The 23,467-nt window shown below is 44.2% G+C and overlaps 1 protein-coding gene across 2 annotated transcripts in view; it reads left to right on the top strand.

Annotated features, from left to right (window-relative positions):
* The window catches only part of kmt2d (lysine (K)-specific methyltransferase 2D), a 29,089-nt gene that overhangs the window by 2,746 nt on the left and 2,876 nt on the right, over positions 1–23,467 (top strand). The window contains exons 5-53 of one of the 2 annotated variants that reach the window (XM_079478985.1): positions 1,277–1,386; positions 1,492–1,654; positions 1,747–1,918; positions 2,100–2,214; positions 2,585–2,766; positions 2,956–3,110; positions 3,424–3,567; positions 3,655–4,445; positions 4,541–4,681; positions 4,777–4,890; positions 4,973–5,077; positions 5,165–5,346; positions 5,433–5,597; positions 5,690–5,799; positions 5,876–5,917; positions 6,001–6,171; positions 6,383–6,568; positions 6,657–6,773; positions 7,091–7,354; positions 7,443–7,526; positions 8,947–9,021; positions 9,097–9,210; positions 9,331–9,415; positions 9,499–9,737; positions 10,403–10,476; positions 10,563–10,613; positions 10,698–12,272; positions 12,359–12,526; positions 12,663–12,790; positions 12,866–14,667; positions 14,753–14,876; positions 14,959–15,046; positions 15,129–15,189; positions 15,507–15,739; positions 15,817–18,750; positions 18,826–18,969; positions 19,069–19,233; positions 19,380–19,527; positions 19,611–19,692; positions 19,792–19,967; positions 20,056–20,180; positions 20,272–20,407; positions 20,516–20,631; positions 20,719–22,039; positions 22,328–22,464; positions 22,540–22,670; positions 22,820–23,105; positions 23,197–23,270; positions 23,347–23,455. In XM_079478985.1, coding sequence (XP_079335111.1) covers positions 1,277–1,386; positions 1,492–1,654; positions 1,747–1,918; positions 2,100–2,214; positions 2,585–2,766; positions 2,956–3,110; positions 3,424–3,567; positions 3,655–4,445; positions 4,541–4,681; positions 4,777–4,890; positions 4,973–5,077; positions 5,165–5,346; positions 5,433–5,597; positions 5,690–5,799; positions 5,876–5,917; positions 6,001–6,171; positions 6,383–6,568; positions 6,657–6,773; positions 7,091–7,354; positions 7,443–7,526; positions 8,947–9,021; positions 9,097–9,210; positions 9,331–9,415; positions 9,499–9,737; positions 10,403–10,476; positions 10,563–10,613; positions 10,698–12,272; positions 12,359–12,526; positions 12,663–12,790; positions 12,866–14,667; positions 14,753–14,876; positions 14,959–15,046; positions 15,129–15,189; positions 15,507–15,739; positions 15,817–18,750; positions 18,826–18,969; positions 19,069–19,233; positions 19,380–19,527; positions 19,611–19,692; positions 19,792–19,967; positions 20,056–20,180; positions 20,272–20,407; positions 20,516–20,631; positions 20,719–22,039; positions 22,328–22,464; positions 22,540–22,670; positions 22,820–23,105; positions 23,197–23,270; positions 23,347–23,455 — 14,414 coding nt within the window. Of the gene's footprint in view, positions 1–1,276; positions 1,387–1,491; positions 1,655–1,746; positions 1,919–2,099; positions 2,215–2,584; positions 2,767–2,955; positions 3,111–3,423; positions 3,568–3,654; positions 4,446–4,540; positions 4,682–4,776; positions 4,891–4,972; positions 5,078–5,164; positions 5,347–5,432; positions 5,598–5,689; positions 5,800–5,875; positions 5,918–6,000; positions 6,172–6,382; positions 6,569–6,656; positions 6,774–7,090; positions 7,355–7,442; positions 7,527–8,946; positions 9,022–9,096; positions 9,253–9,330; positions 9,416–9,498; positions 9,738–10,402; positions 10,477–10,562; positions 10,614–10,697; positions 12,273–12,358; positions 12,527–12,662; positions 12,791–12,865; positions 14,668–14,752; positions 14,877–14,958; positions 15,047–15,128; positions 15,190–15,506; positions 15,740–15,816; positions 18,751–18,825; positions 18,970–19,068; positions 19,234–19,379; positions 19,528–19,610; positions 19,693–19,791; positions 19,968–20,055; positions 20,181–20,271; positions 20,408–20,515; positions 20,632–20,718; positions 22,040–22,327; positions 22,465–22,539; positions 22,671–22,819; positions 23,106–23,196; positions 23,271–23,346; positions 23,456–23,467 lie in introns of both variants that reach the window. The other variant, XM_079478984.1, reaches the window with a different exon arrangement.

The raw sequence follows: 23,467 nt of genomic DNA, 5'->3' as shown, positions 1-23,467 counted from the left end.
AAAAGTTTTTTTTTAAATTGCTGTCTTTTGAATTAGCAAAAGTCATCAATATATGCTACAGATCAAAAACCAAAGGAAGAGCGATTATTTAGGGCTATTTGGCACTAAATAAAGGAAGTCATTAATAATAATAAATTGCACTATTAAGCCACCTAAAAACACTGCATGGAAATATCTTTCACCGTGTTCAACCCTATTTGCAAAAAAATAAAAGCACATAACATTGCGGTATATTATGTCACATGTCTTTACTGGATGTTTGTGAACGCACGCACAGATTCCAGTAGATCACTGGCATTGTGAATGAACGAAATGTAACGATCCCGGGACAAATTCCTGGACACATTTTCTGTGTATTTTCCAGGATCTCTGTGTGAAAAGGGCTATAGTGATGTCATGCTAAGGATTCGACATTGAAAAGAAATTTGTTTGGCTGATAAGCAATCATACGTAGAGCTAGTTGATAGTTGATAGTTGAAACGCATGGAACCTGTGTACACGCGTGTGGACAACACTACTTGATAATAACGAACTATATTATACAAACAGGAATACCAGTACGTTCATTACCAATCATCTACCAATAAATTTACCGCATGTAAAGGTTTTAAACAGTCAAAAAGGCTCTTTCCCTGCGCACTCTTTCTTTGTCCTCCTGACGCGTACGCTTGCACTGCTTTATGCAGTGATTTCGGATATATTACTTAATTATTATTTTTGTATAATGCTGCGCAAAGTTCAGTCTAAGTACAGAACAACGTGCATTTACAGACAAAGTGTAAATTTATATGCCCAAACATTCAGTAAGTGATGTTGGAAACTGTGTACACATTCATCTGCGGGTGCGTGCAGAACAAGCTTCTTCTCTATACCAGTCTCACAGCACAGAAGACGTGGAGGGACGCGATCCTGTGCTGGGTCATAGCCAGACCCAGATAGCAATCAGGAGTTTCGGTACCCAACCCTAAATATCATAAATAATATCTTTAGAGGCGCAGTGCGTGCCTGTCTGCTACGCCACTGCCCATATAACAAAAATGACATGATCCCCATTGCGTAACACCTCTGCGAAGATTCGACTGTGAGGTTGATAGTCGAATCAGGCTCCTGCCGAAGCATCAAATCTTTGACTATTCGGGGTCACCCCAAGACATTAGAGGAGGAATTCTTATTGTGACAGTGACCATACGAGAGACAACATTTTTAAGTGCGCTAGGATTGTCACTTTGTTTCATAGTTGTCATTCTAACTAAAAACCTCTTCTATATAAAAACAGGGAGCTGCTGGGTTCACCACTGGTGTGCCGTGTGGTCTGAAGGAGTGGAACAGACTGAGGGTGAGGTGCTGATAAATGTGGATAAGGCAGTCCTCTCAGGGATACAGCGGGTGAGCTAAGACATTTTATTTATCAGAGCAAATAAACCTCAGATATACTATAGGATTGCAGATAAATAATCGCATCCTCTGTTTATCTGGCTTTTTCTCTTATAGCCATGTGATTATTGTAAACGGATGGGTGCTACCATCCGGTGCCGGGCCGAAGGCTGCTCACGGTTCTACCACTTCCCCTGCTCAGCTGCAAGTGGATCCTTCCAGTCCATGAAGCAGCTAGCTCTCCTCTGTCCAGAGCACATAGACAAGGCTGAAGAAATCGGTACGGAATTGTAGCCAAAGAACTGATCTTATCAACAAGGGGGTTATGATTGCTAAGGGGTCTTTGTGTGATGGTGGTTGTTTTTTTTATAGCCGGTGAGGAGGCATGGTGTGCAGTGTGTGACTCAGCTGGAGATCTGTCAGGTCTGCTATACTGTACAGGTTGTGGGCAGCATTATCATGATGCCTGTCTGGAGATCAGTGCCACACCACTACAGCGTTCTGGCTGGCAGTGTCCTGAATGCAAAGTGTGCCAGACCTGCAGGTACGTTTGAATGCTTTTAACTGTTGCCACTCAATAGATGTGAGAACTTAAATTAACTTAAAGATTAAAGATTGTATGTTCTTTACAATGTTTTGTGAATTGTTGATATTGTTTCCTCGACCTCATTCTTGCCATGCTGATCTGGTATTGAGAATGTTTTGTGCTATTTTGTGGTATCCAGGCAGCCAGGAGAGGATACAAAGATGCTGGTTTGTGATGCTTGTGATAAGGGCTACCACACTTTCTGTCTACTGCCAGCTATGGACTCTGTGCCTCCTGATTCATGGAAGTGCAAAGTAAGCTCATTCCCATGACTCATTCTAACAAACCTTTCATCTGTGTAATATTACCGTTTAAGGCAAAATTCAGACCTGTTTAGTTTATTTAAATAGCAGAAGGCTATGGTCTTTGGCTCTTTTCTCTGGCTAAAATCTTCCTAGGGAGAGCACTTCAGCCAACGTGGTGAAAACCATTTAATTTGAATGAAGCCATCAGTTAAAATATAATAAGCAATTTTAAAAGGCAAAAGATAGGCTCTCATGATAGCCCTAGGACATTGTGGCAATATCCGTTTGTGCGGCTGTGTGCTGAATAGGAAAATCTTATTTTTGGGAGTAAAATATCTTTCTATTGGTGTGGTTGACCTGATTTGCATGTCTGTTTTAGCGGTGCCGTGTATGTATCGACTGTGGTGTGCGAGGACTGAAGCTTCCTGGCTCCGAACAGTGGTTTGAAAGCTACACACTATGCGAAGGCTGTCAGCGCAGGCGCACATCTGTCTGCGGCGTTTGCAGTAAATCCACAGAGTCCTGCGTACCCCTCCAACACCGCTGTGCCATCTGCCACAGGTCAGTTTGTGTCCAACTCTGCTGCTGTAAAGAACCGGTAAAGCTAGATCAAGAAGCAAAAATGGAGGTGACCTTTAAATATTCACCAGTGTAAAAAGTAAATTCGCCATAAAGTAACAGACGATTTGGCTTTTATTTGTTCTTTGCATATTTTTAACTCCTGTTTCATCTGTTTTTTGTTTTTCACAGATGGGTACACAGCGATTGTGCTTCTCTGTCAGGGCCTCCCGAGGAGAAATGCATCTGTGTGTTGTGCAAAGATGCCACAGATGAGGTTCCAGTGGAGTCTGTGTCATCCACAAAAGTGGATGAGAAAGCTGAGGAGGAGGTGCCAATGGAGTTGGGTATGTTCGTGGAATTATTTCACAGAAAATTAAGTGGAGAAGCAGTTTATGAAAGGGGTTTTAAAGGATTAAAAAAAGGTCTTTGTTATGTTATTTAAAGGAATATAAAAAATTCTGTCATTTACTCATCTTCAAGATGTTTGAAATTGGTATACATTTTGTTCTAGTAAACAGGACTGATATTAGGAAGAATGTTTATAACCAAACAGTTCTGGGGCACTATTGACTTCCTTTGTAGGAAAATAGTAGTACTAGTAAATGGTTAATGGTACCAAACCTGTACAAAACTGATATCACTGATAAATCACTTCAGGCATGGAGTCGGAGGTTGTTGGAACGACAGATGTTCCAGAAAGCATTACAAAAGAAGCATTACAGTCAGAGGGTACAGAGATCTCAGAGTCTGTACACAGTCAGGTCTCTACAGAACAGCCGGACCCTATAGCCACTGTTGCAGGTAAAAGAAAACTTTGCTTGTCTTAAGTGACACCGATTATTGATAGCCGGTGTGTTGTCGAGTGCTCATGTGACTTGTCTCTCGTAGATGTTGTTGTAAAACTAAAAGAGGAGACCAGCAATAAAACAATGGTTCCAGAGGACATTGAGGAAATATCAACGGGCGCTCAGGAGTCTCCTGTGAAAGATAGTCCAGACAGCCCTGTCCCTGACACTATAAGGGAAGGCCATCTTGATGTGTCTGAGACTCGTACAGAAAGCCAGGATATTTCACAAGGTGAAGACAAACATCCTAAAACTGAGAATGAGGTGAACAGCACAGAGGTCCCAGACACAAAGCCTCCGCCAAGCTCGTCTTCTCAAATCACACTCCCTGTTTCTGAAGAGGCAGAGCCTGTTGCTATGGACATGGAGGAGGTGGGATCCGAGACACGAAAAGAAGAGTCCATAGACAGGCCATTTTGCCCTGCTCCTCAAACTGAAATGCCCACTGATACAGACGATAGAATGGGCGAGTCTGAGGATGATGAGGACGAGGAAGAGCAGGGGGTTGAGGAATCCTTTGAAGAATCTCTCAATAAAGATGACAGTCAGGGGGAATATGTTCAGTGCAGAAATGAGATGGATATGAAACCAGAGCTGGTCCTTGATGAGACATCAAACAACAGCCACGGTGATGAGAGCAGCAGCGGTTTCCTTGGATCGCCAGCTGAGGTGGATCCTCAGATTATGTCCATGGAACTCATGATGCCAGCCGGTAGAACCCGTTCTGATTCGCTGCTCACTGAGACGGAGGACTCATTGCCTTTTGACCCACTAAAGCCTGATGGGGAAAGAGTTAAGCGTAGGGGTTCTCCAGGACGCTCGAGAGTAAAACAGGTAGGCCTTAGATGCTGATTTTTGTTTTAAATGGGTGTCTTTGTATAGTCTCAAATTACTGATGCTCATGTTTACTGTTATTTATGACTCTTCAGGGCAGAGGCAGTGGTTTCCCAGGGAAACGGCGGCCACGTGGTGGTGGTAGTGGTGGTAGTGGTGGCGGCGGCGCTGGTGGTGGAAGAGGCCGTGGCCGGTCACGTCTAAAAGCAATGGCCTCCTGCATAGATGCATTTTTAGTGAGTCCGCTCATTTTGTATTGGAGTATGTTGTTGTGTTTAATGAAATAAGTCTCAGTTCAAGTGTAAATCAATTGAATTTGTATTGTGTACAGTTAAGCATGACCACAGACACTGGACAAAGCAAAGAGGAAGATGATGAGGAAGATGACACCATGCAAAATACTGTGGTACTTTTCTCCAACACTGATAAGTTTGTCCTGCAGCAGGTAAGAATCTTATTCCACTCCAACTTACTATGTTTAGCTGTGTAAAGCACAATCATGTACTGATGTTTCCTTTGTGGAACAGGACATGTGTGTAGTTTGTGGTAGTTTTGGACATGGTGTGGAGGGCCAGCTGCTCGCCTGCGCCCAGTGTGCTCAATGTTATCATCCATACTGTGTGAACAGCAAGGTAAGCTTTTTAGTTTTGTACTTCAGCACTAAGCTCAGTTTAAAGACCAGCTCTTTATTTTGGACATCTGCATTTTCTCTTGTCTAGATCACCAAGATGATGTTGAGGAAAGGCTGGCGCTGTCTCGAGTGTATCGTGTGTGAGGTGTGTGGGAAGGCCTCCGATCCTTCCCGCTTGCTGCTTTGTGATGACTGTGACGTCAGTTATCACACTTACTGTTTGGACCCACCTTTACAGACTGTGCCCAAGGGGGGCTGGAAGTGCAAATGGTACATCACCTGTCTGAATAAATTGTGTCAGGCATTTCTACGAGTACAAGAGTACAGTATCTATACCATTTCTTTGCTCCATACAGGTGTGTGTGCTGTATGCAGTGTGGTGCTAGTTCTCCAGGTTTCCACTGTGAGTGGCAAAATAACTACAATCACTGCGGCCCTTGCGCCAGCTTGGTTACGTGTCCTGTGTGTCGGGAGAACTTCATGGAGGAAGATCTACTTCTGCAGTGTCAGCACTGTGACAGGTCAAGCCTCAAACGAAGCCTAAACCGTGAATGGATGGAGGTGGATGGAATTAGGATGTAACTTCTCTTGCTTTGTCTGTCTGCATTTGTAGATGGGTTCATGCTGTATGTGAGAGTCTCTACACTGAGGATGAGGTCGAACAAGCGTCTGATGAAGGTTTTGCTTGTACGGCCTGCACACCATACGTACCCAGGCCAGTTGGTGAGTTGGTGCTTGAAATGACAGGGTTTTTTAAACCCCTAAGAAAATATAATTAATAGTTTATTTTCTCTCTCAGTGGAGTCTCCCATGATGTCAGCCTTTAAAATGAAAGAACCAGGTATGTTTTTTTTTAAGGCACGTCATTTTAGTTTTTTTCTTAATACGCAATTTTAATGTGACGTTTCTCAATCCACTGTTCAGACCCACAGTTTTATCGTCTGGAGGGTGTCTGGCTCACAGAGACAGGCATGTCTTTATTGCGTAGCATCTCCATGTCACCCTTGCACAAACGCAGGCAGCGCCGGTCAAGACTTGGCACACTGTGTATTGATGAGCTGAAAGAAGGCGAAGCTGATGGTGATGATGGAAAAGGTTAGTTATTTCACATTGAATATAGTGACCTAATATGTTATTTATGGCTTTTTTGTAGTAACATATAAGCTGTGGAGGGGGTACATTAATGTATTCTTTAGAAATGTTTGTAGAGCTCTACAGGCTGTTTAATTTAATAAATTATGTTGAATAACCAGAATAGCAGGTCGTGATTGATTGTGAATGTAAATATCTGCTCAAATTTGTATAGGGGGTGCAGAAGCTATGGACTGTGAGAACAAACTGGAGGCCCCTGTGAGCCCAGACAGAGAGGGAGGAATGGACAGAGAGATGGGTGCAGATGGAGGTGTAGAGGGCATGGGCAATGGCGACACTCTCAAAGGAACGGAGGAAACTGATGATGGGAAGAAAAGGAAACGTAAACCATACAGGCCAGGTCACTGAGACATTGTTTTCTAATGGCTTTTTAAGTGTTTTATGCTTGGAAACGTAAGTAAATCAATAAATGGATTTTCCACTTGCAGGGATTGGCGGATTCATGGTCCGACAGAGAAAATGTCACACACGAATGAGGAGGAGTCTTTCTGCCTCTGGTGATGCCGTTTCTGAAGGTCAAACAGCTGAAGGAAAACTTGAGGAAGGCAAGTGTGCAAAACTGACCCAACAATCAAAAGTAACTGACTGGGATTTTTCTGTGATGCATTTAAACCCACGTGGAATGTGTTTTTGCTGACTGTTTGAGCAGTTTGATTTACTCATCAAATCATGCCGCAGTTTTTTAGATGGTGTGTGTGTACAGAGAAAGTGATTATATAAATGTAGAACAGCATTAAATACAATTATAACTATTTGTGTTATTTGGCCAACATTCTTGTGTTGTTGTGTTTTTTTTGGCCCAATATGAACATTTCTGTGATGTCATAGAAACTATCGAACCTTTATTATTATTTTTAAATAGGCCCACATCCTGACATACCTCTAGACGTCCCAGATGCAAAGACAACAGAGGGAGAAGCAGAGCAAGCCAAGAAACGCAGGGGCAGAAAGAAGAGCAAGTTGGAGGACATGTTTCCTGCATACCTCCAAGAGGCTTTCTTTGGCAAGACTTTGCTCGATCAGAGTAAGAGGGCTTTTCTTGCTCCTCCAGTCCAAAGACACACACAGGGCATTCTGAGGCCTCCACTCCCGCTACATGGAGCCAGAAATCCAGCCTGTGAACCAGGTAAAACATGATGATACATAATTTTTATTGTTTGAGAGTAATAAAGTTGGACTTTAAATAGATTAAATATTTGTTTTATTGTTTATAGTTGAGGCCATGGTCAGGCCAACTTGTCCTACCATAGAACTAAAGCAAGAGGGTGGCATATCCAAGCCTCCAGGAGATCAAGCAGGTAGGAATTTTAAAGCATCCCTAATCCAGAAAATGCATGTTTAAATGTTATTTTAGCATAACTATGTGTCAGGAGTGCGTGTACATAACCACACTAGAATGATAATAATCAATTTATTCATTTTTTTATATCCCCAATACATTTCAACTGTTATCTTGAACGAGGTTTTGGCATTATCTCAGTAACTTGATGTCACATTTATTGAGCCCTCACTATGACTGCTGATGTACTCCGCCCTCATCGAGTTGTACACTGTACGCCATTGTTTTCACGCTGGACTACTTGCAGTGAGCTACAATAATGTTTTGTAAACAAACAACGTGTTTTGTTGTTGGATGCCAGACTGAACATAAAGACGTTTATAGAAGTTATAAAGACATAACGCAAAGTGCATTCACTCAAAGAGAGCATGTTTTCGTTTTTTTTATAGATATGAAGCGTTTTTCCGGTGTATATTTACATATAAAAACAATTCGCACATTTTAAATACATAAGGTGAAGTGCATTCACTCAAAGAGAGCATGTTTTCGTTTTTTATAGATATGAGTTTGTTTGTCCTGTCTCACGTATAAAAACAATTGCCTTAAGGAGCATGACATGCAAGATTTGCATTAGATGCCGTTTAGAAACATGCATATATCTCCTCTGCCATTTTCTCTTCACCTAAAGGATTTTTTTTGTTTAAAAAACATTTATACATTTTATTGCGCACCAAAAATGACCAGTAGGACTTAATTCACACCTACATTCATTTTTACATTTACACATTACTTTAACTCAAATAGGAAAAAGTTCTTTAAGACTGAAGTCTGATTAATTTTGTTTAAATTTAAATGCATCATACAACAAAAGTAAATTAAAGCAACAACAATACTTTCAGTGTAAAAATAGTGATTCAATAATAATTTGCATATCTAAATCGTAAAAGTACATTCATATGATGAGATTGCCGGCATACGAATGTTTGATGAATCACAAGTGGACACTGTCGTAAGATGATTTCTGCAAATGGGTCTGTACTATATTAAATCGATATATGAGGCCCATTGGGTTTGGTTTTTAAAGACCAGAGAGTGTTTCTCATTCGCTTAATGACCATTCTCTTCAGTTTTGTTGTTGGTAGCACTAGTTCACACGGCTCTGTGCTTTCTGTTGGTAAGGGGTGGAGACCAGCGGTTCATTTGTATTTAAAGAATCACACACCAAAACAGCCTGTTTTTCCTCACCGGTAGGGCACCGTATAATACAAGCTCTGTGGTGTATTTTTAGCTGAAACTTCATAAAAATATTTTGAGTACACAGAATGTGTCTATTAGATGTTGTAAAAGACCTACATTTGGGGGCTTTTAAGGTTTGGGGGGTTAGAGATTTTAGCATTGAATGTTATTAGAACCTACTTAACTTGGATAATATTTTGTAGGATTTGGACCAGGGGCAATCGGGCAACTTTCCAGCAGAGATCAGAGCTCAGGATCTGACAAACAGAAGAACGAAGGTTAGTTTTCAAAATTTTAAATACACAATGACTGTCTTTGAAAGTTGTTACTTAAATGTATTCCCCACACTTTAGATCTTGCTCAGGGACAAGAAAGTCAGGACTCTGAGCAGTTCTTCAAGAAGGTTCTCGGACCCACTGAGGGGAGCTCCATAAGTGGTGCGCTTCAGCCAAGCATTAAACATGAGGGTGAGCCAAACCAAATTGGTTTGCCCCAAAGAAACCTTTCAAGTATGCCTGGAATTTTTTTCCATATGGACATTTTCCTTCATCTGCATACACTTAAACCCACCTAAATTTAACCTACAGGTGCTTCCCTGTCTGGCGCACTGCCTTCAACTGGTTTGATGGACAGTTTTTCAAGTCTTTCCCAGTCACCATTTTTTGACATGCGGTAAGTTATGGTCCATCAATTTACTTCTCCCTTGCTTCGCGTTTGAAATCTTTCTAATTGTATTTTTTCTTGTCTGTCTCCAGGGATCGAAGTGGTCTCTTTAGCCCCGACCAGGATGATGAAAGTCCATGGGCAACACCATCCACTCCAGCCACCCCTTCCACTCCCCCAACACCTACTGAACAGGAAAGTGATGGGCTCTCGTACAATCAGCGCAGTCTGCAGCGGTGGGAAAAAGATGAGGAGTTGGGAAATCTGTCTACCATCTCTCCTGTTCTCTACGCTAACATAAACTTCCCTAGTCTCAAGCAGGACTACCCTGGTTAGTATAAAACTGGCCTTTATTGATGATTCACATGAAGTTTGCTCCAAATTCCAAAAAGTCTTTGAACATTCAGTGCATACCTAGTTTTAAACAGAGGGGGAGAGAGTGACGCCTGCATGCTTTATTAACGCAGCAAAGTGTCAGAGAAAGGCACGGAATTTGCAGAGTAAATGTTTTAATGAAAGCGTCTTTACCGTTCAGTAACACGTGTACTTCAGACTGGAGCGGGTGGTCTGACAGTAGCCCCGCTGCACGAGACATCCTTTGACATCATACAGTGATCGCATGCGAGTTCCCTGTACTGAACAACTTATCTAAGTTAGTTCTGGACATCCCGGCCATGAACTGAAATGGTTGGCAGTCAGAATTGCTTGCATGGATGTTATTTCTTTCTTTAAATCATTTTGCAGTGTAGCCAATAATATTCCAACAGTTTTCGTTTATTCATATTAATATTTTTAGCTTATAGTGTTGAATTACACTTTTTAATTAAGTGCTTTGTTGTAGGGGTACAGAGTACAGTACATTCTTTCAGCAGTCAGTCATTTATTGAAACGCAAGACAAAATCTAAAACCATATAATTTGACCATTCAGTTTATGCAATAGTGGAAAAAAATGGCTGAATAAATAGATATATTTCTATTGTTTTATATTTTTACAGACTGGGCCAGTCGGTGCAAACAAATAATGAAGATTTGGAGGAAGGTGTCAGCTGCAGACAAGGTTCCTTATCTGGTAGGTGTTAGTTGGAAACTTGGTTGTTAAATTCAGAGTACTTCCATTCCTCTAAACTTCTCGTTTTTTGTCACAAAACCATTCAGCAAAAAGCCAAAGATAATAGGGCTGCTCAGAGAATAAACAAGGCACAAAAGGTAAGTGTCCTTTTTTTTAAATGTTGCCTATGTTGTATAGTTGGAGTGGTTGTATTCAAACACATTTTTATTTATTTTCAACAGCAAGCGGAGAGTCAAGTATGTCGGCCTATCAAAACTGAGCCAGGTCGTATGAAAGGAGAGCGTCCTAATCTGCACCTTCAAATTCCCCCACCCTCAGGCTCCGTATCCACTTCCTCCCAGCCAAGCTCTGCTGAGAGTCCATATCCTGGTGCCCCAGACTCAGCATCTTCAGCCTTCTTTTCTGATGGACCCCTCAAAACTCCTTGCTCAGTCGAAGACCCGTTTTCTAAACTTCCCTCTCAGTCTCCGCACCTTCAGTCACAGCCATCCACTCCCTACTCGCATCCTTCCAGCCCCTTGCAGGCCTCCTCCTCAGGTTATTCTTTACCCGGCCCACAGGGTGCTACTCAGGGACGACCGGCCAGTTTTGTCTCCCTTGACATGCAGCCAGGGACACCTCGTAGGGCACAGCAGGTTGACCCATTCTTTAGACCACAACACCAGATCCCCAAACCACAGCAGTCCTCTCAGGAGGTCTTGCATCCACCTGAGAGTCCTCGATTTAGGGCAGTTGCTTCTGTAGACTCTCCGTTGTTCTCACCAACCCATGCAGCTCATTGCGGTGATCCTTACCGTGGCCAGCATGGAGTTGTCCGACAAGAGCATGCTTCATCTCCATCACCCTCTGCTATAGCTTCTTCACCAGCTGGGGTGGGCCCAAACAGGGGAGAAGTAAGTGCCCCATCTCCACGTTCTTTTTACAGACAAGACCTAAGCGCTGGTTCTCCTGCTAGTTTGGACTCTGGAGATGGGTTATTTAAAGCCCCCATGACGCCTCGCATACATCAGGGAGATGCAGGCAGCTTGTCTGTTTCCCACACCCCAGGTGCTTCTCCAAATCATCCTCCTGAAAGCTACCGCCAATCTCCATCCTCATTCCTTGATCCTTACGCCCAGCTTCCCCTCACACCACGACCTCAATCAGGTGACGGATCGTCTCCTCTGCCCCAAAGGCTTACTGCGACTCAACAAGAAACGCATACAAGGTTGCCTTCAAGTCCTCAGTCACCCCTCACACCAGGAGCCATTTCCAATGATGTGCTTTCCGTGCAGTCCCCAGTCACACCGCGTTTCCAGTCTCCAGACCCTTACTCTCGCCCGCCTTCACGACCTCAGTCCAGAGATCCCTATGCCTCAATGCATAAACCCTGTCGTCCAACATCCAATACACCAGAAGATAACCCTCATTTCAGAGGCTCGCCCCATCCTAGCCAACAACCTCCCTGCTCAACATCAGTAGCAGATCCACTCTCTGGAAAACCACCTGCTTTCAGCTGCAGTCCTGGTGTAGGGCTTCAGATGGGCCAGCAAGTATCCGGCCAGCAGCAGATGAATACTCCTCAGCAAGCTCAGGTTCACCTTCAGCAGCCACAACCCCAGACTCAACCAACGGGAGCTGATTTAAACTCGAGAATAGCACTTTCATCTGGAAACCAACATGCAAGCTCTATGCGGTCATCAGATGCTCCACATTTACCCGTGATGCCCAGGACACAAGATTTGTCTGAGTTGTCAGCTGGTCAGGATCCAGCTCTCATGAGTCTCAGTCCATCCGAGTTGGAAAAGCACAGACAGGTAATAAAAAATTCTGTAGAATGCAGACTTTTCAAGAGTTTTGGGTAGAATTCACTTAAAATGTTTTTGGTTTTTATTTACCACAGAGGCAGCGTTTAAGAGAATTTCTTATACGACAAAAACTGCAGAGAAATTTACTTCGCCAAGAGAAGGAAGCACCTGTCGCGGGTAGTCCTTCCCCGAACTGGCAAGCAGGAGAAATGGCAGGCTTTCAGCAAGACAAAACCCAGCGTGCACCACCTCCTTACCCTCAGGTATAACTCAATTTAATAATTTATTTGGATAATAAGCATGTTATAAATTACTGTAACAACGTGACTGATAGCTTTAATGTTATCGAATTTCTTGAAATAAGAACATGCCAAATATTTATTGCTTTGTGGTAAACAGGACAGAGCTGTGGTTGCTCAGGCTCCCATTGCCAACAGGATGCCCCTGCCAGTGGGAGCTATAGATGAAAAGCTGTGCCGCCCACCTCCTCCGGGAACACCAGCATCTGTAGATCCCAATGCATTAAGGTGAGTCAATATTTTATTCACTCCTGTGTACAGTTCACTATACAGTTAACATTTCATATCATATATTTCTTGTAGGCAAGCTGCACCCAATATTCCTCAGGGGATGTATCCTCGTCCACCATTTCCTGCACAGTGGCAAAGCCAGGGTGCTCCACGCAGATTTCCGCAACCATCTATGATAGAAGGTGTTCCCAGGCAGCACCTTAATACTCCCATCAACAATCCTCTAAACATACAGTCCATGCAGAATTTGCCCAATCCTTTGGCAGGGGTACCAGGGTCTGGAGCAGAAGCGGTACAAAGCTGTGTGTCAGGAGCTCCTCCTCAGTTCATAGAGTTGAGACATAATTCACAGCGGATGCCACTGGGTACTCAGTTTATGCAGAGGGCACCCGTACCGAGACCACGCATGTTTCTTCCACAACAGGACATGAATGCTGCTTTTGTTCAGCATACCTTACCACCATCTCTTGATAGTTCGGCAGTGATTCAGCGTGATCCTCGACTTGGCTTACAGCAGGGCAGCATGGGCCTATTAATGCAACAACAAAGCAATGTACCCCAACCTCAATCCCAACTGCAGCCCCAACAGGTGCCAACTGCTACACCCAAAACGGCCATTTCTCACAATACATCTCAACATCTTCCTCAAACAAGTACAATAGGAGGTCAACAGACCGTTGACATACCCGAATCTGACTTGGTAGATGCGTTTGCTCCCAAAGGACTGGGTGATACAGTGGCAGAAACCGGAGTGGAAGATGATGATCTCGCTACTCTCGACCTGGATCCAGATAAAGGAGATGATGATTTGGGAAACCTTGACAATCTTGAAACCAATGATCCTCATTTGGACGATCTGCTCAACAGTGATGAATTTGATTTGCTTGCTTACACTGACCCTGAACTTGATCAGGGTGATCCCAAAGATGTTTTCTCTGACCAGTTGCGGCTTGTTGAAGCAGAGGGCGAAGGGTCGGGGTCTTCTACCAATGTAGAAGTAAAGATTGAAGGGAAACCAAAAGCTGGTTTAACTTGCCAGAACACTCACACTGCCACTCAACCACCTTTAAAGACTGAGAGTTCCTCTAGCAGTACTTTAAGCTCTCCTAAGGTAGAGTCTGATGCCATTAGACTGACCTCTGTAAAGCTTGAAGACAAGGGTTTGGTTGAACAACCCCGGTCAGGACTAACCTCTGTTAAGGATGAAATAGGGGATGCTGTCTCTGCGTTGCTCAACGAAACGAAGCCTTCTAATCAAGAGACTACAACTGCTTCACTGAGCACTGTCCGATTAGGTGGCATACCCTTTCCTCTTACAGGCCAAGCAGATACGATGTCTTTCCCATCAGCTGCACCACATCCAGACCTGGGTTCTAACCCACTTGGATTGCCAGATGCTGGCCACCACTCCACAGCGGATGATCTAGACAAAGTAGAAAGCTCACTGGAGGCAAGTGAACTGCCTTTGTTAATACAAGATCTTTTGGAACATGAAAAGAAGGAACTTCAGAAACAGCAACAACACTTAAGTGCACTACAAGGAGGGATTGGTAGTCAGCTTCACAACATTCAGAATCAGCAACAGGGGCAGAATCAAATTATGATGCCACAGCACCACCATCCATCCCAGGGCCTTGTGCCTCAAGCAGGTATGGTGCCCAGGCCACCTCATATGTTACCACAACAGCAGCAGAGGTTAATTGGTGCCACTGTACCTTCGGCACCTCATGCTGCAATGGGACCGCAGCAACAAGGCATAATAAGAAGTGGACAGCCGGGCAGAATTCATCCTGGTCTTGCATCTCAGCAGCAGACACCACCATCTCCACATGTTAAACAACAGAATTTGGGCAGCAACTTTTTCCCAGATAAAGGTGGGTTGAAATAACTTTGGGTGGCCCCATAATCAATGTGTTCTTGTAAAGATGTTTTGATTTAATGATTTTTCATCTTTTTCAGATCTGGATAAATTCATGACAGATGATATAATGGATCCTATTGCTAAAGCAAAAATGGTAGCTCTAAAAGGGATTAAAAGGGTGCTCGCTCAAGATCCTATTGGGGTACCACCTGGAATGAATAGGTACCTCTAACGTCTTAGCATTTTCTTAAAGTGAAATAATTAAGTTTCACATCAAATAACGTTTAAATTGTTTCTGCTTTAGGCAACAAGTATCTATTTTGGCCCAGAGACTAACCTCAGCCCCAGGAAGTGAGGATCCTCAGGCTCAGCTTGCCCCTGGGTCTTCTGAGGTTCGTTTGGAATCCTTCTAATTTATCTTCTAATATATGAGGAATTGAAAGTAATAAAGAATGTTTTCCTATTATTTTTCAGGAAGGAGAAGGTAGCAACCAGGTTCAACCAAGGCCAAATCCTCCACAATTTGGCATCATCAGTATGTTATTGCCTTGCTTTTCTGCAATGTTCATTTGTTTTATTTCCTTGCCTATATAAACAAGCTAATGTATAGCCCTAGGATTTGGGGGATGCAGAGAACACAGATGGAGTTTGCGTTATAATACAGCTTAAACAAAGTTGCACGACACAGGTTTTTTCCTTGGTAAACATCCAGTAAGTTGATGCATAGATGCATACATTTTAGAGGAGGAAACTATGATAGATTTTTTAGTTGTATTTAGGGTATATCATACTTCAATGAGTTTGCTTTAAAAGCATGAAATAACTAATTCTGTGCCATCAAACTCATAATAGATGACGCTGAACAGCACCAATATGAAGAATGGCTTGTACACACGCAGCAGTTGCTGCAAATGCAGCTGAAATTCTTAGAGGAGCAGATTGGGGCACATCGTAAATCCCGCAAAGCTCTTTGTGCCAAGCAGCGTACGGCAAAGAAAGCTGGTCGTGAATTTGCTGAAGCAGATGCTGAAAAGCTCAAGCTGGTCACAGAGGAACAGAGCAAGATCCAGAAACAATTAGACCAGGTTTGTAAAATGTCACAATTTACAATAAAAAGGTGTCTTCAAGTCCTTGTGATCATGACAAGATTGTTGGTTTCCAGGTTCGTAAGCAACAGAAGGAACACACCAATCTCATTGCAGAGTATCGAAGTAAACAACAGCAGCATCAGCAGGGGTCTTCCATGCTAGCTCCTGGGCCTTCAACACAGACACCCCATATGATTTCCAAGATGCCTGGACAAGTTATTATGGGTCAACAGGGAGGACCAATTATCGGTCAGACACCGGGAGGGATGCCTCAGGGAGGGATGCCTCAGGGAGGTGTACCTCAAGGAACGTTGCCAATTAGGATGCCACAGATGCAACCCTTTAGTGGAGCCCAGCCTCCTATTCCACTCGGCAATGTGCAACCGGTCCCACCTCCTGTTTTTTTCCCACAAGGCCCTGGAACACAGGGAGCAGACCCAAGAGTTCTACAGGAGAGACAGTTACAGCTTAGGATGCAAATGGTCCAAAAATTGCAGCAGCAACAACAGCAGCAGCAGTTAATGATAGGACAGCAGCATCAAACTCAGCAACCTGGTATAATGAGCCAACAGCCTGGAGCCATGGGTAACCAACCAGCTCAAATTTTGATGGGCAATACGTTGATGAGCCAGCAACAGCAACCAAATTTACAGGGATTAATGAATAACCAACAAGGTCAACAAGGCTTAATGCAGGCTCCTCCAGGTATGATGGGCAACCAGGTGGTTGGACAGGCCCAACATAATGTCATGAACCAATCTTTGGCTCCAACTTCAAATATGATGGTAGGCCAACCTCAGGGGATTGTGGGTAATCAGCAGATTGTTCAGCATCTTCAAAGGCCTCAGGGTTTGATGGATCAGCACGGGCCAGGCGGACAGCTTGTTGTTAGAGGGCCCCCGACCCCAGTCACACCTCAACAGCAGACTTTAATGGCTCAGCGTATGCTAATTTCACAGCAACAACAGAATGCCGCAAAAAACCTTGCACAACTTCATCAGCAGCAAATGGCACAACAGAAACAACCATCACAGGTTGGTTCGTCAGGACAACAGAGACCTTTAGAAACACCACCGTCAGGAAACACCCAAGGAGTTGCTGAGAATTTGCAACAAGGGGTTCAAGGTCTGACCCAAGATATTCAGAATCCTGTGCCTAAAGATGGAGGAAAACTTAGTCCCAAAACACCGCCCCAACAAGGTGGACCCCCTACGTCACTTCAGATGCCACAACAAGGGCCCAGTGGAGAACAGCAGTGTGTTGCTGGACAGCCACAGCAACCCCATTCCTTTCTGGCTCAGCAACAGCAGCAACCAAATCAGAATGTTGGACTCACAGATGGTTCACACATTCAAGTACAACAACAGCAGATGTTACTACAGACAGAGAACACCATACAGGTAAAACAGGAAGAGCAACATATGTGCTTTACGGCCCAGCAGCAATCAAATTGTAGTCAAATTGTTGTGCAACAACCACAGGATGTGCTTGGCCAGAATAGCGGTCAGCCTCAAACTACAATGACTGGCATTGCAAATCATCAACAGCAAGCCATGTTGACCCAACAGATGGGAATGCCTAGGGGTCCGCAGGTGATGATGATTCAGAGGCCTGGTGCCCCTGTGGGGCAAATACGTACCCCTATTAACATTCAAGCTTTCATCGCACAGAACCCTCAACTGCGTCACTTGACTCCCAACCAACAGTTTCAGCACATTCAGGCCATTATTGCTCAGAGACATCAGCAAGGCCAGATGCTAAGAATGCAAGGTCAAGCCCAGGGTCAAATGCGCCCACAAGGGGCACTGGTTGGTCCACGAATTGCAGGTCTTGAAGTGCAACAGCAACACCACTTTGCGTTGTCTGGTGCTCCACAGCGACAACACTGTGCTCCTGGCACTCCACAGCAACCAGGTGCAATGGCCCACCCATCTGGAATGGCTCCACAGTATCATCAAGGTGTTGTGGGGACTTTGCAACAGAATCCTCAAGGGTCCACACCTCAGTACATCAGTAATGCTCAACAGCAGCAAATGCTACAACAGCAACATCAGCACCAGATGATGAGGGGTCAAGTGCCCAGGCCAGTAATGGGGCAGGTTCGTACCACAGCACCTGGACAAATGGCAAGGCCCATGTCCCCTCGACAGTTAATGGGTCAGGGTTCTCCTGGAAGTCCGCTCTCCAATCAGCAGAGGATCATGAGAGTGCCTCAAACTCCACCGGGTGCCCAGCATCTTCAGCAGCCACCTCCTCATGTGGCCACAGCAATGAGCCCCTTTCAAGCATCTCCTTCTCATGCAGGTTCTCCTGCTGGATCATCTGTTCCAGAAGCTGGTTCCAGCCCGGCCTCTCTAAATAAACCTGAGCCAGGCTCCATGTCTCTATCCAGTCACATGTCATTGCCTTCTAGACAAGATAGCATGGCGGGAAAAAACAGCCCATTTCGCCACACAGGAGGAACAACATCTTCACCTCTGAGATCTCCGATGGGCATGGCTCACTGCACCAATAATGAAGCACTTACAAGTAATTTTCCACACAATGGTCCATCTCCTCAGTTGACCCACAGCTTACCACAGTCATCAAGTGGCACCCTAGCATCTGAGGGTCATGTGTCTCATCCAACACCAGTTCCCGGAGAGGTTTGCAAGATGACGCTGCAGAACATTAAACAAGAGCCACGTGAAGTCCAGTGTGACACGGGAAGTAGCATTGAAGCCCATTCCGATGCTATTAAGAGAGAAATCGCTGGGGAGGCGGTCAGCATGAGCAGTGCCACATCTGTTGTCAACTCCGTTCCGAGGAATCAAGCGGGAGATCTTGGACCTCAAATCCAAAGAACAGAGACAGGCCAACAGCTACTGCAGAAACTTCTCCGAACCAAAAACCTGCAACTGGCATCTCAGAGGCCTGCAGATGGTATCCATAATGAGATTAATGGTCACATCAATAGCAAGCTGGCAATGTTGGAACAGAAACTTCAAGGAACCCCACGCAACATGGAGGTATGGGCCAGCCAGTCAATTTGGCAGCATAGAAGAAAACTTGTATTGCATCTAAATTCTTTTTAACATTTTTAGGATCTACAGTCACTGACAAAGAGAGCTCCAATAGTTAAGGCTAAGCGTACTACAAAAGCTGGAGAGCGCGGTCCAAACTCTCGTAAGAAAGCTAAAAAAGACGAGCCTGGAAAAACAGAGGCAATAATGAAGCAGCTAAAGCAGGTTTGTGGCATTTGCTTGTATTCGAATATTCTTCTCTTGACTCAGTTTTGGAATTTGTATTATATTTTTGTTTCTTTAATTATTTTTTATGATCTACAGGGACTTTCTCTTCTTCCTTTGATGGAGCCCTCTATTACTGCTAGTTTGGATTTGTTCGCTCCTTTCGGTAGCAGTCCAGCCAATGCCAAGACTCAGTTGAAGGGCTCCTTTGGAAATGCAATGCTGGACAATATTCCTGACTATTATTCTCAGCTCCTTACAAAGGTATGCTTACGCCGTTCCTCTTTCTTCTGACCGTGTTTTAAAAAAAGCTGTTTGGTGAGCTGTAGCTCGATTGTAACAGTTAGCAGTTCATGATTTCTCCATGTTTCTAGTGTCTTTTAAAATTTGTTGCTGGGTTTTTCTTTTAGAACAATCTCAGCAATCCTCCAACACCACCTTCATCACTTCCCCCTACTCCGCCACCTTCCGTGCAGCACAAGCATCTGAATGGGGTTACTCCTGTAGAGGAGCTAGCAGAAGGTCAGAAAGAGACAGAGGCGTCAGAGGAGACCATGGGTAAACCATATTCCTATTAGAGACTCAGTCTGCAACTTTTTTTTGTATAATATTTTAACATTTACAACCTCTTTTGTTTGTAGGTTCTGTTTCAGAAGAAGTCAAGAGCGTAGATATACTCGCTGCTCTCCCCACTCCACCACACAACCAGAACGAAGACATACGGTAAATTACTGAAAACTATGAAACCGTGTAATCCAAAGAACAGCTAGCCTTACATCATGTGTGAATATGTCAACACTAATGATTTTTGTCCTAACTTAGCATGGAGAGTGATGATGATAGTGAAGCTCCAGACAGCATTGTGCCTGCGTCCTCACCTGAAAGCCAGCTAGGTGATGAGACAACCCGCTTCCCCCATTTATTGGATCCAAAGGAAGAGGAGGATGACAGGGCCATCTCTCCTGTGATTGCCATTATACCCAGTTCTGCCATCCCCAGTATGTGGCCCATTTTGAAAAGGACTCAAGTCATTTCTGACAAACTTCACATGCACTAAACTCATCTGCTGATCTCTATTGTGTACAGGTTTCCCTGAGACAAAACCATTTGAGTCAGTGGATGGAAAGATTGTACCATCATCTAGCCATTGGGACAAAACCAAAAGCAATGAAGTGTCCGTTACATTCATGCTTTCGTCAGGTGCAGCAAAGGTATTTAAAGGTCTAAATGAGCTAACCCTTACAAATAGCCAGGGCAAAGTATGTATTAACATTGAGGGTTTTTTTGTTGTCTTGTCAACAGAATCTCAACACTGTGATGTTGACTGTTGCCCAACTGTTGCATATACGTATGCCAAGTTCATATGAGGTGGCTTTTCCCCAGAGTCCTGGTAGAGTAGGTGTTGGGCCTGGGAAAGTACCAGACTCTTCCAACCCAGGTACTTTCTAAATGACTTTGAGTTTTGATTGCTTAGATCTCTTGTCTGCTTAGTTTTTTGCAAAAAAGTAAATTAGTTCTGAAAGGGAATTGCTTTCAACTTTTCCAGATATGAAAACAGACCCTTCGGCAAGCCGTGATGCAGAATGGCTTAGGCAGTTTGATGTGTCTCTCCCAGGGTGTACCCTAAGAAAACAAGTGGACATTATGGCTCTCATCAAGCAGGTGGGTCTTCTAACTTTGACAATAAAACGAAAGTATAAGAAACATAGTCTTTTGTGCATAAGGTGCTATAAGTTTTCTGTCTTTTAGGAATGCCAAGATCAAGAAGATAGACCTGCACAACACTTTTACATGACAAATGTTTCAGATCTCGATGTGCGTCATCTGCCTGTTATTCCTCTGGAGGTTTCTCCACCTCCGTCACCATCTCCACCTCCGCGTCCATCGTGTGCTGTAACCGAGCCAGAAAACATCCCTCAGCCTGAGTCCAAACCTGAACCAGAGGTTAACGTTCAGGCCACATCATCCTTGTCCTCAAGCCCAGGCGCCCCTGTCAAGACTGAACCTGATGATGCTATCGTGAAAACAGAGTCTGAGAGCACCCCTGTTACAATAGCATCTGAATCTCAAGAACCGGTTGTCCTCCCCCCAGCTGCTCCATCTGAAGAACAACCCTCAAATCCAGTCGGCTCTCCGTCTCTGGACTCTCCCACAATAGAGATCAAACCCATCAAGCACCGCAGCAGGCCCCTTTCTGATGAAGAAGAGGAACGCCCCAAAGTAAAAAAATGGAAGGGCTTGAGGTGGAAGCGTCTTCAAATAGTCATCACCATTCGCAAAGGTGGGTCCAAGAAAGAGAACAGCCGTGAGGTTTCAGAGCTCATGGAGCGCCTTCGCATTACGCTGAAACCAGACAAGCTCCCCCGAGACAAGCGCAAGTGCTGTTTCTGTCACGAAGAAGGAGACGGCCCCACAGATGGTCCTGCACGTCTCCTCAACATCGACGTCGATCTCTGGGTGCATCTCAACTGTGCCCTGTGGTCAACGGAGGTGTACGAGACTCAAGGCGGTGCGCTTATTAACGTGGAGGTTGCTCTTCGACGAGGTCTTCGCACTCGCTGTGCGTATTGTCAGAAGACGGGCGCTACCAACAGCTGCAACCGTTTGCGTTGCCCGAACGTCTATCATTTCGCCTGTGCCATCCGGGCACGTTGCATGTTCTTCAAAGACAAGACTATGCTCTGCACCCAGCACAAGCTTAAAGGCCCCAGCGAAGAGGAGCTCATCAGTTTTGCCGTGTTCCGACGGGTCTACATCGAGCGGGATGAGGTGAAGCAGATCGCAAGCATCCTGCAACGCGGCGACCGCATTCACATGTTCCGTGTGGGCGGGCTCATCTTTCATGCCGTTGGTCAGCTTTTGCCATCTCAGATGTGTATCTTTCACTCGCCCACCGCTATCTTTCCTGTGGGCTACGAGGCCACGAGAATTTACTGGAGCACTCGCGTGCCAAACCGAAGATGTCGCTACCGTTGTCGGATTAGCGAGCAGGATGGCAGACCCCTGTTTGAAGTGCGTGTGCTTGAGCACGGATACGAAGACCTGCACTTCCGAGACGAGACTCCTGATGGTACCAAAATCAAAATAATAACATTAGAGTTGCACCGATACTAAATTTCTCCACCGATACCTAATTATTCAGAGTTATATCTGCCGATACTGATTCTAAATATTCTGAATTCATATTTCTTAACTTTCTGAATGTTACTAATAATAGTTTTAAACTATCTGCCGATATTGTGTAAAATTGCTTTTATCGACCAATACCGATTATTGGTAAATATATCTGTGCATCTCTAAATAAAATGTTATGGTTTATCCTACAACATTATACTAATGTCATAACAATGTTCGTCAGGTATCTGGTCAAAGATTGTGCTGCAGGTTACCAAACTGCGAGAGGAAGCAGCCATGTTGAAGCTCTTCACTGAGCATGTCAAGGGTGAAGAGATGTATGGCCTCACTGTTCATGCAGTGATGCGAATCACTGAATCGGTGAGAAATTCTTCTTTTTTTAATGACACACTAATGATTCCAAGTAATTTATATAATAATAACCTGTTTTTGTAGCTTCCTGGTGTGGAAAATTGTCAGAATTACACATTCAGATACGGACGTCATCCTCTCATGGAACTTCCTCTCATGATCAACCCTACGGGCTGTGCACGATCAGAACCCAAAATACACACACACTGCAAAAGGTAATGAACATAAAGTTGAATATCCAGTAAGGCAAACAACATCAAAGGTTTGTCACTTTGATTGAACTCACATTTACAGATGCTTTTGTTACAATAGAACACTAGAGAATTCCTTATGAATGGATCTTTTAATATTTTCTGCCCCTCAGGCCTCATACTCTTAATAGCACAAGTATGTCCAAAGCCTATCAGAGCACATTTACTGGGGAGATCAACACGCCCTACAGCAAGCAGTTTGTTCATTCCAAGTCTTCTCAATACCGTCGTCTGAAGACTGAGTGGAAGAACAACGTGTACCTGGCCCGCTCTCGCATTCAAGGACTGGGTCTGTACGCAGCTAAAGACCTTGAGAAACACACCATGGTCATAGAGTACATTGGCACCATCATTCGCAACGAAGTGGCAAATCGCAGAGAAAAGATTTATGAGGAACAGGTTTGTAGATGTCATAAGGCATCATAATTACACCATATCTCTCAGCCTTGATCTTCGTTTTTAAATAACTCTGTTGATTTTCTACAAACAGAACCGTGGGATCTACATGTTCCGTATCAATAATGAGCATGTAATTGATGCCACCTTAACAGGTGGTCCTGCCCGGTAAGATCATAGTACTTCTCTTTTCTTAAAAGACAAAAGGTTTGGTTTGGGTCTTATTTTTGTGTGATTGTTCCAGATATGTCAATCATTCTTGTGCACCCAACTGTGTTGCGGAAGTTGTGACATTCGACAAAGAGGACAAAATAATCATAATTTCTAGCCGCAGGATCCCAAAGGGTGAAGAGGTAAGTTACAGC

This window comes from Barbatula barbatula, assembly GCF_947034865.1.
Source record: "Barbatula barbatula genome assembly, chromosome: 17".
Lineage (NCBI taxonomy): Eukaryota > Metazoa > Chordata > Actinopteri > Cypriniformes > Nemacheilidae > Barbatula > Barbatula barbatula.
Note: the sequence above shows the minus strand (reverse complement) of the source record. Positions and strands in the feature narration are given on the sequence as shown.